This window comes from Poecilia formosa, unplaced genomic scaffold, assembly GCF_000485575.1.
Source record: "Poecilia formosa unplaced genomic scaffold, Poecilia_formosa-5.1.2 Scaffold56, whole genome shotgun sequence".
Classification (NCBI taxonomy): domain Eukaryota; kingdom Metazoa; phylum Chordata; class Actinopteri; order Cyprinodontiformes; family Poeciliidae; genus Poecilia; species Poecilia formosa.
The window spans coordinates 2,609,035-2,624,810 of NW_006799995.1; the positions used below are offsets into that span (position 1 = coordinate 2,609,035).

At 39.4% G+C, this 15,776-nt stretch overlaps 3 protein-coding genes across 3 annotated transcripts in view; 2 read left to right on the top strand and 1 right to left on the bottom strand.

The window, feature by feature from the left end:
- The window catches only part of LOC103139031 (kelch-like protein 10), a 6,551-nt gene extending 4,279 nt beyond the window's left edge, over positions 1–2,272 (top strand). The window contains exons 4-5 of the mRNA XM_007553473.2: positions 276–425; positions 1,861–2,272. Of these exons, the coding sequence (XP_007553535.2) occupies positions 276–425; positions 1,861–2,220 (510 nt within the window). The 3' untranslated portion in view covers positions 2,221–2,272. The remainder of the gene's footprint in view (positions 1–275; positions 426–1,860) is intronic.
- Positions 2,273–4,749: 2,477 nt separating this feature from the next.
- On the top strand, positions 4,750–6,263 carry LOC103139006 (DELTA-sagatoxin-Srs1a-like). The gene is made up of 2 exons (XM_007553442.2): positions 4,750–4,839; positions 5,679–6,263. The coding sequence occupies exons 1-2, from the start codon at positions 4,772–4,774 to the stop codon at positions 6,103–6,105; spliced, it is 495 nt and encodes a 164-aa protein (XP_007553504.1). The 5' UTR covers positions 4,750–4,771; the 3' UTR covers positions 6,106–6,263.
- A 273-nt stretch (positions 6,264–6,536) lies between these two features.
- On the bottom strand, positions 6,537–14,175 carry LOC103139007 (protein-glutamine gamma-glutamyltransferase 2-like). Its single transcript, XM_007553443.2, has 16 exons — positions 14,127–14,175; positions 13,664–13,855; positions 13,336–13,569; positions 13,051–13,169; positions 11,951–12,079; positions 11,481–11,649; positions 10,989–11,121; positions 10,784–10,887; positions 10,459–10,547; positions 10,030–10,183; positions 9,071–9,159; positions 8,598–8,781; positions 8,327–8,487; positions 7,466–7,602; positions 6,993–7,169; positions 6,537–6,939 (listed from the first exon to the last, which is right to left on the bottom strand). Exons 1-15 carry the CDS (start codon positions 14,134–14,136, stop codon positions 7,022–7,024), a joined length of 2,052 nt encoding a protein of 683 aa, XP_007553505.1. The 5' UTR covers positions 14,137–14,175; the 3' UTR covers positions 6,537–6,939; positions 6,993–7,021.
- Between the last annotated feature and the right edge of the window lie 1,601 nt (positions 14,176–15,776).

Consider the following 15,776-nt stretch of genomic DNA (forward strand, 5'->3'; position numbering starts at 1 on the left):
AAATGATGGCATTTGACAAAATGTAATGTTTGTTACTGGTCTCACAACTGGTTACTGATGTTTTTATGTTTTCATGACGTAAAGCATATTAAGCTGCCTTGCTGCTGATATGTGCGATACAAATAAACTTGATTGATTATTGAGTAATTTCTTAATTTTTATAAAGGGAAATGGAAAATTTCCGTATTGCTAGATGTCAGCCTAGAACAACAAGAAATTTCAGACGGTAGGTTGATATTTTTAACAAAACACCATTTATTTTCCACTTTCTCTAGGTGTACATTTGTGGTGGCTTCAACGGGATACAGTGTCTATCCACAGCCGAGTGTTACAACCCAGACGAAGACCAGTGGACCCTGATTGCCAACATGAGCAGCAGGCGTAGTGGGGTCGGCGTTGCTGCCTATGCCAACTACATCTTTGCCGTGAGTACAGTGGAGCAGAAACAAAAACACTGAGCTCAGCAGAAATATCAACCTTTGGTAAGCATGTTTGCACTTTCTTGTTCTTAGCTGACAGGAGTGGCTCCTAGTTTTCTGTCACCCATCTGCTTCGAGGTTTAACAAGCTGTGCATTCGGAGATGACATTCCATACACCTTGGTTGGCCTTGCACAAATAATGACTTGAGCAAACCCTTCCTTCTACCGGCCCCAAAGCAATCATCTAAATTCTTGAACTAGCTAAAATGAAGCAAAGTCTCAAAATAAAAAAATATTTCCCTATTTTCAGTAGCAGGCATGTGTTGCCAACTCCCCACTGACTGGAAGTGCTTAAAAACAGTAGAAGCCTCCTTCAAATTACCTATTTTTGTCTGGTGCTTGTAAACAATCCCTGTCTTATGTCACTCTGGGCAGTTGCCCAAATGGCTCATATCAAAAACTGAGCTAGTTGGTTATGCCTTTCTTCCCTCTTAAACCTGCTGGTCCAGTCTCCTATGAATCTCAGACACCGAGCTCCTTCTCACTGGATTTTATTTTCTTTGTTTTTCTGAGCCATTTTCTACTAATTGTGAAAAGAGTTTTGTGTGGAAATTCCAGTAGATCAGTAGTTGCTAAAAAGCTGAAACCGGACTTAGAAGAAACCTTCAAACTCCATTAAATGCACTTTCTTCCACTTTCTTATGCTTAATTTGAACTTCAGCTGGTCTTTGAATACCTTGATTTGTGTGATGTGTGTGAAGTGTTGTATCAAAGTGTTGAGCTGTTGAGTGCAAGTTAGAAAACCAGGTGTTGAACTTATTCTCAATGACAGCATTTGCTGCTCCAAAGCATTGATATTTATGCGCATGTTATATTTGTTGATAGTACCTCTTATATGTGCATCAGATACCCAAAAAACCTCAGTTGATACTTCCTTTTGACAATGTATCCCAGATACATTATTTCTCCTTTAGTCTGAAAGATAATATTGATCTAATTTCTGTAAATAACAGGCAGAGCTCTTACTTTAGTGGGAGGATCCATTTTTCACTTCAACTCAGTGTATTCTTAAACTGTCAAGTTGTAAGACATAACTTTTTCTTATTAATATCTAAAAAATAAGAATAGAAGCTAATGCTACAAAATCTCAACTTTCTTTTAACTTTAGTCTTGAAATAAGTACACATTTAGACAAGTTTTAAATTATCACATTCAGACTTCTGTATTTCTACTTAAATGTTGATTTTAAAAAAGCATCACCAGATGTGCTATTCTTTAAACACTCTTTTGCACAGCCTAAAAAGACATTTGTCGACTCTGCCCCAACTTTTTCCAGACTTATCACAGAAAAAAAAAATTCATTTAACTGTTTATTTTGACAAAACCTGTTGTCTACTTGGGTTTTGTGACACCATAACCATATCAAATATTGTACTCTAGGTTGGGGGTTTTGACGGAGTGTCACGTTTGAACACTACAGAGGCCTACAATCCCTCCACCAACACCTGGTGCGATGTGCCCAGCATGCCAACCGCCCGCAGTAACTTTGGCATCTCCGTGATGAACGACCACCTGTTTGTCGTGGGAGGCTTCGGCGGCGTCACCACCATCCCTAACGTCGAGTTTTACGACATCAAGACCAACACGTGGCTAAGTGCCAGCGACATGAAGACGTCCCGCAGTGCACTGAGCTGCTGTGTGGTTAACGGGCTCAACAACATGGCTAAATATGCTGCCGCTCTCAACTCTATGCAGCGCCAACTTTTACCTGCCCAAGAGGAAGATGAGATGGAGCAATAAAATCTATCCACCTGAATTATTCCTTCAAATAAACTTCTCTGCATAAAGCCATTATGCTTTTGTGTTTGTTGTTGAGGGCATAGTTTGTGTAAGGGTTTGTTTGAAACGGAAAGTGAAACTGACGGCATGACCTAATTTCTTTGGCTGCTAAGGTGCATGTGTTAATCCCCATGTGGTTATTTGAAATATGGGAAAAATATACTAAGAGTAAGTTAGTATATTAGTATGAGTGAGTGCGTGTAATTCAGTGTGAACACTGAGTTACATGCCCTTGATCCCAGTACACATGCACTATTCAAACTGGGAGTGTATCAGAAGCAACATAATCCAAAGAAGTGAAAGATTTTTGTTTCATAAAATCAATTTAATTTTCTAATTTGTAGACCTAGAGTAAAAGGTGTTTTTTTCTTTTTCGAAACACAAACATATAAAGTGAGATAAAGAACAATGTAGGAGCAACTATGTGAACCACAAACAGATTGAATGGAAAGTTGTGGGTGCCCTCAAAATCAAAATGCTTTGTGAATTTCCTTTGCCTTTATTGTTTATCTGAAGAAAATAAATTTAACTACAGTTTGATTAAATTGCATCTGGAACATGATTCAGCTCATATATTATTTTCACAACAGGCCTAATTAATGTGGGCTACCAGGTTTTGGTTTGAAAGCTGCAAGAGAAATCTTTAATTGCACCAGAGGCTGAAAACTTCGTAAATCGTTTTGTAGGTAAAGAAAAGCCAAAAAGCACATCTGCTGTATACCCCATCATTCTTGGTTTTCTTGTAGGCTCATGTTAAATAATTTTTATACCTTTTGTTTTTGTCATTTTGAGATTGTTTCTAAGAAAGACACTGAACTGAACTTTTCTAGCCAAGGTTAACGTTTGTAATTTCTCTTTGCATTAGCTGAAAAGCTGTCCGTTTTTAAAAAGCCTCTCCAGGATGCTCAGTCTCAAATTTGCACAACTCTAAAATAAACTACACATTTACAAGGATGTCAAGGTTTAGTTTAGTTTAATACAAAATGTTTCTCCCTCACATGTGTTCAGGTAGTTTATTACTCCATGCATGTGTTTCATTGGTTGATTACCCTTCTCTGGGCAGCATGTACATGGAGCTGTTTCCTTATCTTAAGCTTGTTTTCTTTCTTTCTTTTTTTTTTTGGCCTGTGAATAATGCAGTTTCTGACTTTTCCCCAAGTCTTTCTGTATGGACATGGACTTCTGTCCCGTTCATGACCTTTAGCTGGTCACTAACTGATCTCTCCCAGCTTGATTTCAGTCTATTGACTAAATTCTAAGCATTCGGATGGGAATTTCCACTGTTAGCCAAGAGCCTGTTTTGTCACCACGAAGTGAGAACTGTAATTTTAGTAGTTTTTTTTTTTTATAGAGAGTTCTTAGGTATTTCTATGAAACCAATTGTGAGTATTTACATCTGGACATGATACCAGAGTCAAGTTAATACTAACTCACTGGTTCATTCATCAGGAACTAGTGTGTTAAAAGTTTACAAATTCTGATTAACAGAAGTCCAACAATGTGATAGTATTTTGGTTGAAAGGTCAACCCCTCAACTGAGCTACTGAAAATGAGCCAAATGAATATTTTTGCTCCACAAACCAGCACAAACATTTGACACCAATTTTGTTTGATTTCATAAAAGGGGGGCGGGGGAGGGGGGCTTGGTTGACCTTTTGACCTTTAAAATTTCATTAATATCTTCAAAGCCAAAGCAGCACAAACGTAGTCAGTCGAGTTAATTGACACCCATTTTGTTTGATTTGAAGAAGGTGGGGGGGTGGTTGACCTTTGATGGCCTCTAGAAATATTTCTTTATATCTTTAAAATGATAGCAGTGCAAATGAAAATTTTTGCTGCACAAACGTAGCACAAACGTTTGACACCAATTTTGTCTGATTTGAAGAAGGTGTGGGGGGGTGAGCAACTTCATTCAGGTATCCAAATCATCTTTTACACAACTTTATTCTTTGGGACATAAAAACGTATGTGTGTAAACAAAGCAGAACTCAGTTGGAAGCAAAGCACGCTGTGATTGAATCACTCTGCAACTCAGTGTGGTAATTTGCGGGTCGGTAATTTGCGGGTCACACGTAGGAAGGGACTGAAGATACTGAGCATGAGAGTTAAAGGTCCTGATTAGCAGAGTCAATAAAGAGTTCACTTGTGACGAGCTGACGCAGTGCGATTTCACATTCAGGCTAAAACCAGGACGCCCGACCTATTCTCTCCAATCATCTGGCTGTCGTTGCGTCAAGCTGGTCGACTGAAGGTAAGCAAGGCTGTGCATCAGAATTGTTTCACTTTTATAGGACGTCCAGATGGTGAAATTGTTGACATGTACTTTCAGCTGTTTGGCTATAATTTTATGTAATTAAATCTATTCCAAAGACTTACTGGATGAACACTTTTTTCTTCACCCGCTGGTTATTTTGTTTGTAGGTTTTAAAAGTCCATCTTAATCAATCTAATGGGTTTTTCTTGTCTGCATGTCACAGCCTCCGTCTGGTCACCTTCCACCTACCTCAACACAATGCCTCGCCGTCGCTGCGACGTTGAGATCAGGAACAATACAAACTACTACAGTCTTTCCAACCCAAGGTGGAGCATTGCTCTTATTACTCCCTTTTTGTCAAGTAAACCTGTTTAGGCTTAATTTCTACTTGTTCAACAAGGCAATCCACTGGAGCAGCTGAAACGTCTGGAGCACGTCTGGCCTCGAGGGTCAGGCATTTTCAACTTTCAGATCTGTTTCTGCTTCAACACATCTGAGTCAAAGAGCGAAGTCATTAGCAGGACTCTGAAGAACTTACTGAACTTACTGATTCAGTTGCTTGATTCAGCTGTGTTGGACCAGGGATCCGTCTTAAAGGTTCCCGGCTGGATTTGTTGTCCTCCTGCTCCAGAAGGAAATAAAGAAATTTGTTTATATTATGAAATCGTGTAGCTTTTGTTAGAGGGTGTTTTTTAAAAAACACATGCACTGCTGTTTGAACAATTTCCACATTGCAGTTTACAAACTATCAGGAAATGTGGTGATTTCATAAAAACCTTGACTTTGTACTTTATGCAATATTAACTTTAAATGTGGGTACATAAATGAAGTCTTAAGAGGTTTGTCAAAATTTCACCCAGCCAGGCAAACACTGATGTAAACAATATTCATAACTTTAGAAGACGTTTGCGTGTTGTGAGTGGCTCCAGTGATCTCATAACACACCAACTCATCACTGCAGAAAAGTGATGAAACGGCTTCAGATAAGATAAAACCTCACCTAAAACGAGAATTTGTCTTACATTGCAGTTCCTGACATTTTCTTATGTAAATGTTTTTTTTTCCTTCTTTTCTCTATAGATTTTTATAAACCCTGTAAGCTATCTTAACGAGAACAACAAGATAAATACAAATACATCTGATTTTCTATGTCTCCATTTTTCAGGGTCTACACTGAGAGTGGCTTCTGCCAGGTCCCTTTCCCTTCGATGGTCGATCCCTGCTCTGCCGTCAAGGCTCGCTTCAACAAGACGACAGGCCTGGCGAGCGGCGCCGTTGGCGTTTTCACTTACGACCTTTTCGATGGCGAGTTGAACGACTACAACCACATCATGGCCGTCATGTTCTCCGTGCCCTATGACAGAGTCATTTATTCCAACTGGTTTGCTGTGGGAATCTTTAATAAAGATAGAAAATGCGACCGCAGCCTTTTTGTCAAGATGTACAATGGAAGTGAGAGTAACTTTGTCAGAGGAAAGGCCGATGAGCAGCCCCGTTTTTACGAGGGTGACTACGTTATTCTCAGTGCCTCCATGACAGACTTGGGCGAAGCCTTCCTGTCGGTGGAGATCAATGACACTGGATTGTATTAAGTCTTCGATGTGATAACTAACTATATGATGTGATCACCTGTATTCCTAACAAATGAATGAATCACTGATACAGCTGGAAGCGGCGCTTCTAGTTAAGAGCAAATATCTGCTGAGGCTCGTTTGTCACATTAAACCCTTTTTCTCAGGCATTAAACGTATCATCCACTAAGCCCACATTTCTGTAATTATTTTTATATTTGTCTGATGTAATATTCTTAAACTATATATAACTAGAAGGGTGTGGGAGCTATTATCAATGAAAACTCTACGGAAACTCATTTTGACTAGTGAGTGTTCCTCATTTCACACCACAGGCTGAAATGCAAAAAACTTCTTGTGATTCTGATTGTATGAATGTTGAATTCTCCCTAAGAGTAGAAAGCCATTCTTCTGAATAAAAAAGAAAATAAGTCAGAATATTTTCTGGTAACTGTTTATTTTAGGTTTCATTTAGAACGTATAAATGATGGGTTTGTGTGGTCCAGGTAGCCAAGCTTGTCCTTATTGCTCATTTCTGCAGATTTATTGATGGGTATAATGTACTTGCAACATTGTTCTGAGACGTGTATTATTTTCTGTAGCTGAAATAGCTTTTTTCCTCAAATACAACAAAACACCATGATCCCATATCTTTATAGGTTTTTTTTTTAATCAATCATGATTTATTTTATGAAATGCCTTTTTTAATTAAGAAACGATCATTTTATTTTCAATTGCTCACGCTGTGGTGCAACAACAAAACTATGAGAGAAATTATCCAAGGATTCTCTGAATATTTAGTAAAACTCCTGTGCTTTGCAGTCTCACATTTCTGTCAAACTATAACAACAAAGAAGGGTGCGTTCACACTGCAGCCTGAAGTGACTCAATTGCAGTGTGAATGCACCCTAAATGTGCCAAAGAAATGTGGTTTAAATCATTCCTCCACAACAACGTCAGTGAAGTTCTTGATGTTCTTCAGTTTGTCACTGTCAAAGTTCACCAGGAGGACGCTGGAGCCAGCAACGGTGGGCTTAAACTCAATGCTGGCCTTCGCTGCTTCATTTGCTCCCACAGATCCAACCCTGCAAGAGAGACTCATGTTAATTACCTGCGTTTGCAGTGGTTTTATGATTTTACGTTACATATTTTGTATTTCGTGGTTCTTTATATAGTTTGGTAATGTTGTTCTCTGTCATGTGGAAACATTTGTATCTGTGTTTTTATTGACAGTTCCCTCAACTTCCTCCTACCACATCTGCCTTTTGTCACTACAAATGTCAGCTCATTGATTACTGAAAGAAATCACACTTTATCTTGTTTCCAGTGCTAGTGGTTGTTTTCAGTAATCAAGCGAAGGCTGTGACATAACTTGACGTACGTTGCTGTTATGGGTTTGCTGCCTGTGAGTCCGATGCCGTCGATGGCGAAGCTGCAGCTCAGCAGCGGCTCTGGTAAAGGGTTCAACAAGGTCAGCTCTACGGTCACAGGCTGGTTCACTCTGGCTTCGCCCACCAGCTGCAGACAGGAGGTTCCGGTTTCACCATAAAAGACATGACATAATGTGGTATCAGGTAGGCAAAATTCCAGGTTTTGAAACGTGAAACGTAAGCACTGCAGTGTAGAAGAGGGTAAAAATATACAAATCAACATTAAACTATACTTTTCATCTGGATAATTATCTCTTCTTGTAGTATATTTACTCTGCTGAAAGGCAGCTCTTCACAACACAAATCGACCTCTCTATGTCAGACAGAAACACTGGTGTTGATGTGGAACTTATTTGTTTTCATGTTCCAAATCCAGAGACTGAAATGATCTCAAGCTCCGTCAGGCTGAGATGGAGAGTGTCTCTGAGCAGAAATGTTTATGTGATAGCACAAAGTTAAGCACAAAGGTTAGCTTTTGAATTCACATAGAGCTTTGTGTGTAGGTCAGACAGTTCTGTTTTAACATCTGCAAGATGTTTACTAAATCTTATGATGAAAAGTAGCAATTCCTTGAGAAATGTCATGTCATTCTCCATACTGGACTGCTAGTTGTGCAGATGAGAAAAGTTAAATTATGTACTCCTGACATGACCAAAAAAGCAGATTTGGGGTGCTGAGCTATCTAGACTAATAAGATTATTGACATGATTGCTAATTATTAATATACATACTTTTGGAAAGGGTAAAAGAATGAAAAAGTAAATGTGGAACATTTGTCTCTACTAATTCTCTTGCGTCCTGCAAGTCCCAACCTTGATCCCGATGTCTGGCTCGTCCAGCACGATTGTTTTTTCAGCCTTCTGGAAATCGACAGTCTCCTTGTCGAAGGTGATGGCCGACACCTGGATCAGCAGGTCAGAGGTGATCGCTGGTTCATACCGCTGGTACTCCAGTTTCAGAGAAAGACGTCTCTCTGAACAAACGTGTGCACTGATCAGTCTACACATTACGACCACTGACGAGGGTGTCCGACTATTTACCTCACAAAGAAATTGAACAGTTGGTACTGAGCTCAGAGCAAACCTTCTCCAGAGGGCACCTCCAGGTTGTCTGATGAAAATCCACAAAGGTCCCCAAGTTTTCCATTGTAGCTGACCGCTCTGGCATAGAAAATGAGTTTGCAGTTCCTTGTGTCCATGCAGTTGTTCGTTAGGAGAGCATACACCTCAAAGCTGGAGCCCACAATCATGTTTTCAGCCAGTTTGATCTAAAAAGGGACAAAGAATGAGACAAAGTCATTGGTGCAAGTCGCACTAGAACTGATTAACGGCAGAGATGCAGATTCTGTTATAATGACTTTAGTTATTTATCTCAGTGTGTTAACATTCAGCTCTTTGTTTTTGATTCATAGGCATCATTGCTGTTTATTTTTGAATAGACACTTTTTACTTCCTGTTTGGACTGTTTCTAATGACTTGTAGAGGAGGTTTTCTGCCATTTTCAAGGAAACAGCTAAAACATGTAGGACGTTGTAAAGTTTAACAACTTCATGCTACCTTAAGATGAAGCCCAGGCTTTTCTCCTCTCTGCAGCAGCATGTTGCGATGCTGGGCCCTCTCATACACCTCCCGCTCCTCTTTTGAGCCTGAAATCATCAAAGTTACAAAAGAATATGAAACCGAAATAAATATCATAAACATAGCTGAGATCAGCGTAGCAATCAGACTTTTCTGAGGGAGCTGATTCTGTGTGTCTCTGGTCTTGCCAGAAACTCACAGAAGTTACTCATCAGGTAGTGATTAGACTTTTGACGAGCGTTTGCAACGATGCATTATGTAACAGATAAAAACCCTTATTGTTTACATTTGGAGGCTCCAAAACACCAGAAAGCTGAAGACTAATTGAAGCCAAAGTCTATTTCAAGGTCTGGAAATTTCATTCTAATAGGAAAAAAAAACAAACAAGTTGCAGTTTCGCACTAAATCCACATGCAAAATTATAACACATCATAAATTACTTTTGTATTGTTTCAGAAGTTTAATTAGTTCTAAACTAGTAGAATAAAAATAATTCACAATATGAAATACTTTGATGGATTTAGAAGACACAGTTTCTCAATCGCAATAGCAAACATTGAACTTGGACAATATGTATTATCTGTGGGACAAAAAAATATGTCCGCCGGTTCCAATGTTACGATAAAGGCCTCAAGTTTTGACCAGAGAGTGAAATGTGTGAGTATCTATCACAGTTCAAAATGTCAGATGTCACGAAGCTTAAATGTAATGACAGCAAGAGAACAAAAAAAGGTTTTGAAGTATTTTTTGGTTATCTGTTTTTGACATGTTTTTTTTTGTTGTAAATACATTTATGAATGTGCGTCACTCAAGAAAAGAGTGATGCCGGCTTGCCCACATGAAAATCCCTCATTCGTCTCATTGTTAGAGAACTAACCGGGTTTTGTTTTAGAAACCAGATTTATGGCTTGCAACGACACGATGCGACTTTGCATTACCTTCTGGATATTTGTACTGGTGCGTGATGTCGCGCCTTTCGTTTGCACCGACGGCTTTAGTGCTGATAAAACAGCCAACAGATTTAGTGGATTCACTGAACATCACAAACTGTCCTGTGGACAGCTGTACCAAGTCCTCAACATCTGCATTGACCTGAACGCATGAAATGACAACAATAAAGAAAATATATTAGGAGGATCTTAATGTTTACAGCCATCTTGCAACTGAAAACACGCATTTAAAAACTGCAGAAAAGTTTTAGGAATGTTATCTGAATATTTTTAAAGCAAATTTGTTTAAAAAGTTTACTGTAAATAGGTTAGATATAATTTAATTTAATTCAAATATAAGTAAATGAGTGTAATTCGATTTATTTACATTCTTCTTGGATAAAGACGTGTTTTAGAGCAAAAGAAAAGAAAATTTACCTCAGCAAAAATGAAAGGCGTGTCGTACTTCAGGCCCACCTCTCCTTCTTTGATGGCGCACAGTGAAGCTGGGCCACAGCAGAAAACTCCTGATGACGTCAAGGAGCCAAGAAAAAAAACATCATTTAAAATAGTCTCTGGCTGCACATGTACACCGTCTTACAGACAAACTCCCTTTTCTCTGGTTGGAATATGTTACAACCTTATTCAAAAATGCAGAACATTTATTTCCCCCTAATTAAAGCCTCTATTTTTTATCCTAACATGTTTTTTCCCCGTATATAGTGGAAACCCAGCTGCTGTCATTTTATTTATTTATTTTTACCATCACTTGTCTCCTGGGGTGTTGGGTCACTAGTTTGCCACCCATCAAACTTGCTCCCCAAGTCTGGACGAGTCATCCAGCTGTCCACCCACACATGGAAGTTCCTGGACAAGAAAAAAATAAAAAGAGTTGCAAATGAGAGGAAAATGAGTTTGTATCACAGGGTTGCACACGGTCACAGTATATCAGTATATGTTTCACTCACCATATTGAATCGTCTCCAGAAATTCGGTCTCCATTTTCATCATAGAAGCGTTCGATCACCAGGTTCGCGTTAGTGTCGTGAGCTGATCCGAAGTTCGTGACCACTCGACATGGAATGCCCAGAGCGCGGGACACTGAAAGGGGAGCAAAATCCTTCTACATCACACGGGCAAATGAAAGCATACTTCAGATAGCATCGGTGATACTGATGCTTCAAACTAAAGCATCAAACAGAGAAGGAAGACTGAGACACTAAATTGAGGCTGTTGATTAAGAGAAGAGACCGTTGAGAACCCAGTAGGATGGAGAAGGCTGTTAGTGCCATAAGCAGGATTTTGAATTGGACTATGCTGTTTTCTATGTGCCACAATAATATTCTATTTTTAGCTTATATAATGGAGCACAATCTATTGCAAATAGTTATTTCCCTCAACTTTGTGTGTGTGTGTGGGGGGGAGGGGGGGGAGCAATCATGCTCTATGTAATATCCAACCTGTGCATGCAACAGCAGCAAAGACCCAGCACTGGCCGTAGCGGACCGGACCGCTCTCTGCCCACTGCCGCAGGATTTCCCCGCTGCCCATCCACAGTCCAGGATGGGTGCCATCTGAAAACTCTGCCCACTCTCCCACCAACACTCCTTGGTCGTCGTTACTGTTGATCTGTGAGGAACAACAGCAACAACCAAGACACACATTAGGAACTTCAGTGTGAGAAATATACACACCATATATATGTACATGTGTGTATATAAAGACACATGGATTCCAGAATCCCACATCTATGCCTGCTGCATAACACTTCTGACACCATTTTTATGAAAATTATTGTAAAATCTTTGTTTAGGTCCTGTCGCTACATTTTAAATAAATAAATAAATAAATAAATAAATAAATACAGTATTTGCTTTTGTTCTCTGCATTGTTCTTTAAGTCATATTATTGTTATTGTAATTATTGTTACCATAGCACTAAGCGCCCTGGTCACATAGATGGGATCACTCCGGGAAGAAACGTCCTTATCGGCATCCGACACAAATTTAGGATTGTTGTCCAAAATCTTCAGACAGATATCCACAATTCCTGGTTCAAACTGCAGAGAAGTAGATAAATAGTAATGAGATCAACAGAGGACATTAAACAAAATCACTCCAAAGGTCTCAGTAGTCTGCGGATTGCATGACTTCATGTTTTTTTAAACTCGACGTCAACACGATAAAAGTCGACTCAACGTCGATTAGTCGCAGTGACGTCATGGCAACGTAAGCGAAAATGTTTCGCAGCAACTTACAGGCTTTATAAGCTACATTCAGTAAATACTGACAAAAATCACGTAGGCTGTGGAGAATTATACGACAAAAAAAACTTGGTCCGATGAGATGCACAAAGTTTAGTCTGACTTTTTTTTTTTTTGAACACCGGCTGCAGGAATCATATTATTACGTTGACCACAATTGTGTTTTGGGAACACAATAAACTTAACTTACTACGAACGGATTCCATTTGATTACTGTTCAAATTCAGCGCAGCTGCCCAATGAACGCAGCAGGATGCTCCGCTGACTCTCATTCTGCGGGATGAACCGACATGCAGATGACGGCAGAAATAGCCTCCATCACATCCTCAGAATGCAACTTGAACTTCGTTTCCAGCTGTTTCCAGCATTTTTGTAACAGCGACGCTTCAACACGAAGGGTGACGTGATCAGTCGGATGGATGAAAAGCCCGACATCATTCCGGCAGTCTTTTTTTTCGTTTTTCTTCTTCTTCTTCTTCTTCTTCTTCTTCTTCTTCTTCTTCTTCTTCTTCTTCTTCTTCTTCTTCTTCTTCTTTTTTTTAAAGAATTATTTCAAAACTAGTTGCCTTTATTTGACAGTAATCGGATATATAAAAAAAAGGGGGTATGAGGTGACGGAGGTTGAGGCAGAGGCGGTCCTAGCCTATTTGGCGCCCTGGGAGAACTACATTTTTGGGGCCCCCCGCCCCTCTCCCACTCCACCCCTCTCTCCAATAGCCAACCCCACTCCACAAAGTCATTGAGTGTGGTGGGGTAGGGTTGGGTACCTGCCCAAAGTTCCAGGGTTTCCCTTTAATCCTTTTGTGTGATCCTCTGTAGACGAGCCCGTGTTGTGCTAGAACGTACTCCTTCCTCTTTTCCTCACTCTTCATGTAGACTGCATCATCTGGTAGTTAGACACAACCGATTAAATTTGAACCCCTTCACATTATTTCCATATAAAACTGTTACAGAAAGCAATTTTGAAGCTGATTAACAGTTTTTTTTAGGGAGACTAAGATTTGTTAGTTTAAGTTGTAGTAAATTAATCAAAGACAGTTTAATGAACTCACCAGGACACCAGGCATTGAAAAGCAGAGTAAACTGTCCTAAGCTTGTCTTCTGACCCAACTGGTCTAAAGTCAGAGTATAGACCCCGATGGGGGCTTTGGGAGAGGAACTGATGGACACAGTTACTGTTCTTCCAGAGGCATCAGTAGCAGCTGAAGCGCTCCACTCTGTGTCCACAGTGGATGCCTGTGGACTGAAGGTAACTTTGGTGTCAGATTCTCTTCTTGGTAATGGACCTGCAGAAACAAAGATATAAATAGGAGTATATACTGATTAAATTGATATAAATCAATATAAAAAACTGGGTGCAAGGCTGCAAGAGGGGAGTACCGGTTTCAACGTCGAACATGAAGTTTGTTTCGCCCACTTTGAACTCTTTGTTGCTAGATGTCAGGTGTAAGACAATGCTGAAGGGCTGCCCCCTTCTGACAACCAAGCGTTTCTCCCCAAAAAGCTCCGTGTGGTGGTTGCTGTGGTTGCCCTTAATATTCAGATCACAGCGCTCAATGTCTAATGCTGTTCCTATACAGAAGCAAAGAAAATCTTGGTCACGCATTGTCATTCCTCACAGACTGTAAATCATTTCAATTCAACATTCTTCCTGAAGTTACATAACGTCCCTGGTCTGAAATATTTAATGTCTTTCACCATTCCTACTCATCACGTTTCACTCGTGACTCAATCTCACACTCAAGTGAGTTTGTGTGCAGGAACCTAAAGGACGTGCATCAGAAGTAAGAGCACAAAACAAACCAGCGCTATCACAGTTAAAATAGAAATACTACCACCTTACCTTGGCTCATTTCTGCAGAGAAATTGTTGTTCAGCCTTTGAGAGAAAAGTTTTAGTCCAGCTGCAGTTAGCTAGCTCTTACTGACTGAAGACCCAGCAACGTAACAGAGAGTGACGGATATTTGTAGCATATGCAACATGATCAGTACCCCCTGCGCCCACACCTGTCTATCTTGAACCCACATCAGTAATTCTGCTTCTTTCAGTCAGGGAAAGCAGATGGCGCTACAACGTTACAATCTTTTTGTGTGTAAACCTGTTTGGGAGAAATGATTTAGGGTTGGAGAAAGGTGAAAATAAGTTAAACTCAAATGCATCTGTCAGATTTCTCTGCTTTTTCCACGTTATTTTTATTTAAGTGTAAATGTAATAAATTAAAGAGTCAGTAAAAAGTTTCGTAGGTTATGGATCCTTTTTATCATCATGAAAATGTAAAGAACTTTCCAATGCTATCTTCAGTGCACATGCGACACATGTGCATATGAAATTTTTGAGAATGATGAATGAAACAGATTTGAAATGGCAAATATTTAACTTTATGGTTGTACCTGAAAATTCTTCATATCCCTGGTAGATTTTGATGTAGAACTATTTGTATTGAACCAAGAAGATTATATCAGATAACCCCCCCACTAAAAAAAACCCCCAAACAAAACAAAACAAAAAAAAACAGAACAGACAAATTAACAATGTAAATGGATATCAATTTGAAAAAAACAACTTATCTCTATTCATTAAATTCTGATAAACAACAGCAAGTTAAACTTTTTATACCCTCAATTGATTTTTTATTTTTTTATTTTTTTGGTGGCATGCATTGAATTAAACCCTTATAAAACTGCTTGTCAACTTTTGGATGTTTTGTTATTTTTGCCAAATTATTTTTGATTTTGAAAATGAATTCATTCAATCAAGCATCCATTTGCTTACTCACTTACTAAAAACATTTTTTTTTAAATTTCCATTCCTACATTTTGCTTCGTTGCACGGTCTAAGCTGTCACATTTTCTGGTGCTTTTAGCAGTTTAATTTTCCCAGCTGATCAAAGCCCATCTCTCGTTCATTCATCAACCCCATGTTGGATTCAAACGAGTTTGAAATGTGAGCTCTGTCGGAACTAGGATTTTTTGCTGCAGGAAGAGGTGCCCTGCATCAGTCTTTACCTGTTTGTTACCTGTTGCCGTCAGCACGCTTCAGCTTCTGTAGTCCAATTTCTATCACGCACTAGCGCGTGCGTTCTCAATCGCAACAGACACACGTAATTAGTAAGTCACGTTATTGCTTGGACTTTACAACACCAGTCCCTGATCTTCACATTTTAACGGGGGAAAAAGAAAAAAACAAAAAACAAAAAAAAAAAACAAAGCGCATTGGATGTAACGAGTAACGCGACGGTAGTTTTGTAGAAATGTAGTGAAGTAGAAATTACAGATACTTACTGTAAAAATGTAGTGGAGTAAAGATCGAAAGTATCCATTATTAAATCTACTTAAGTAAAGTACATATACACGAAAATTGTACTTAAGTACAGTTCCTTCCCACCACTGATCATAGTCATGGAAACGACGTTAGCGTCAGCGAGCCCATAAAAACTCTCACGTTCTGAATTCTTTCCCTTCCGAGACTTTGGGAGGAGACGCCCGAAGAAGCC

What these genes read in the sequence shown, in the direction of transcription:
- LOC103139006 (XM_007553442.2), top strand. Translation starts at nt 4,772, where the DNA reads ATGCCTCGCCGTCGCTGCGACGTTGAGATCAGGAACAATACAAACTAC. An exon ending in TACAGTCTTTCCAACCCAAG is followed by an intron (nt 4,840 to 5,678) that starts GTGGAGCATTGC and finishes TCCATTTTTCAG; the next exon opens with GGTCTACACTGAGAGTGGCT.
- LOC103139007 (XM_007553443.2), bottom strand. An exon ending in AACCCTGGAACTTTGGGCAG is followed by an intron (nt 12,080 to 13,050) that starts GTACCCAACCCT and finishes ACTTCTCTGCAG; the next exon opens with TTTGAACCAGGAATTGTGGA. An exon ending in TCTGGAGACGATTCAATATG is followed by an intron (nt 10,888 to 10,988) that starts GTGAGTGAAACA and finishes TTTCTTGTCCAG; the next exon opens with GAACTTCCATGTGTGGGTGG.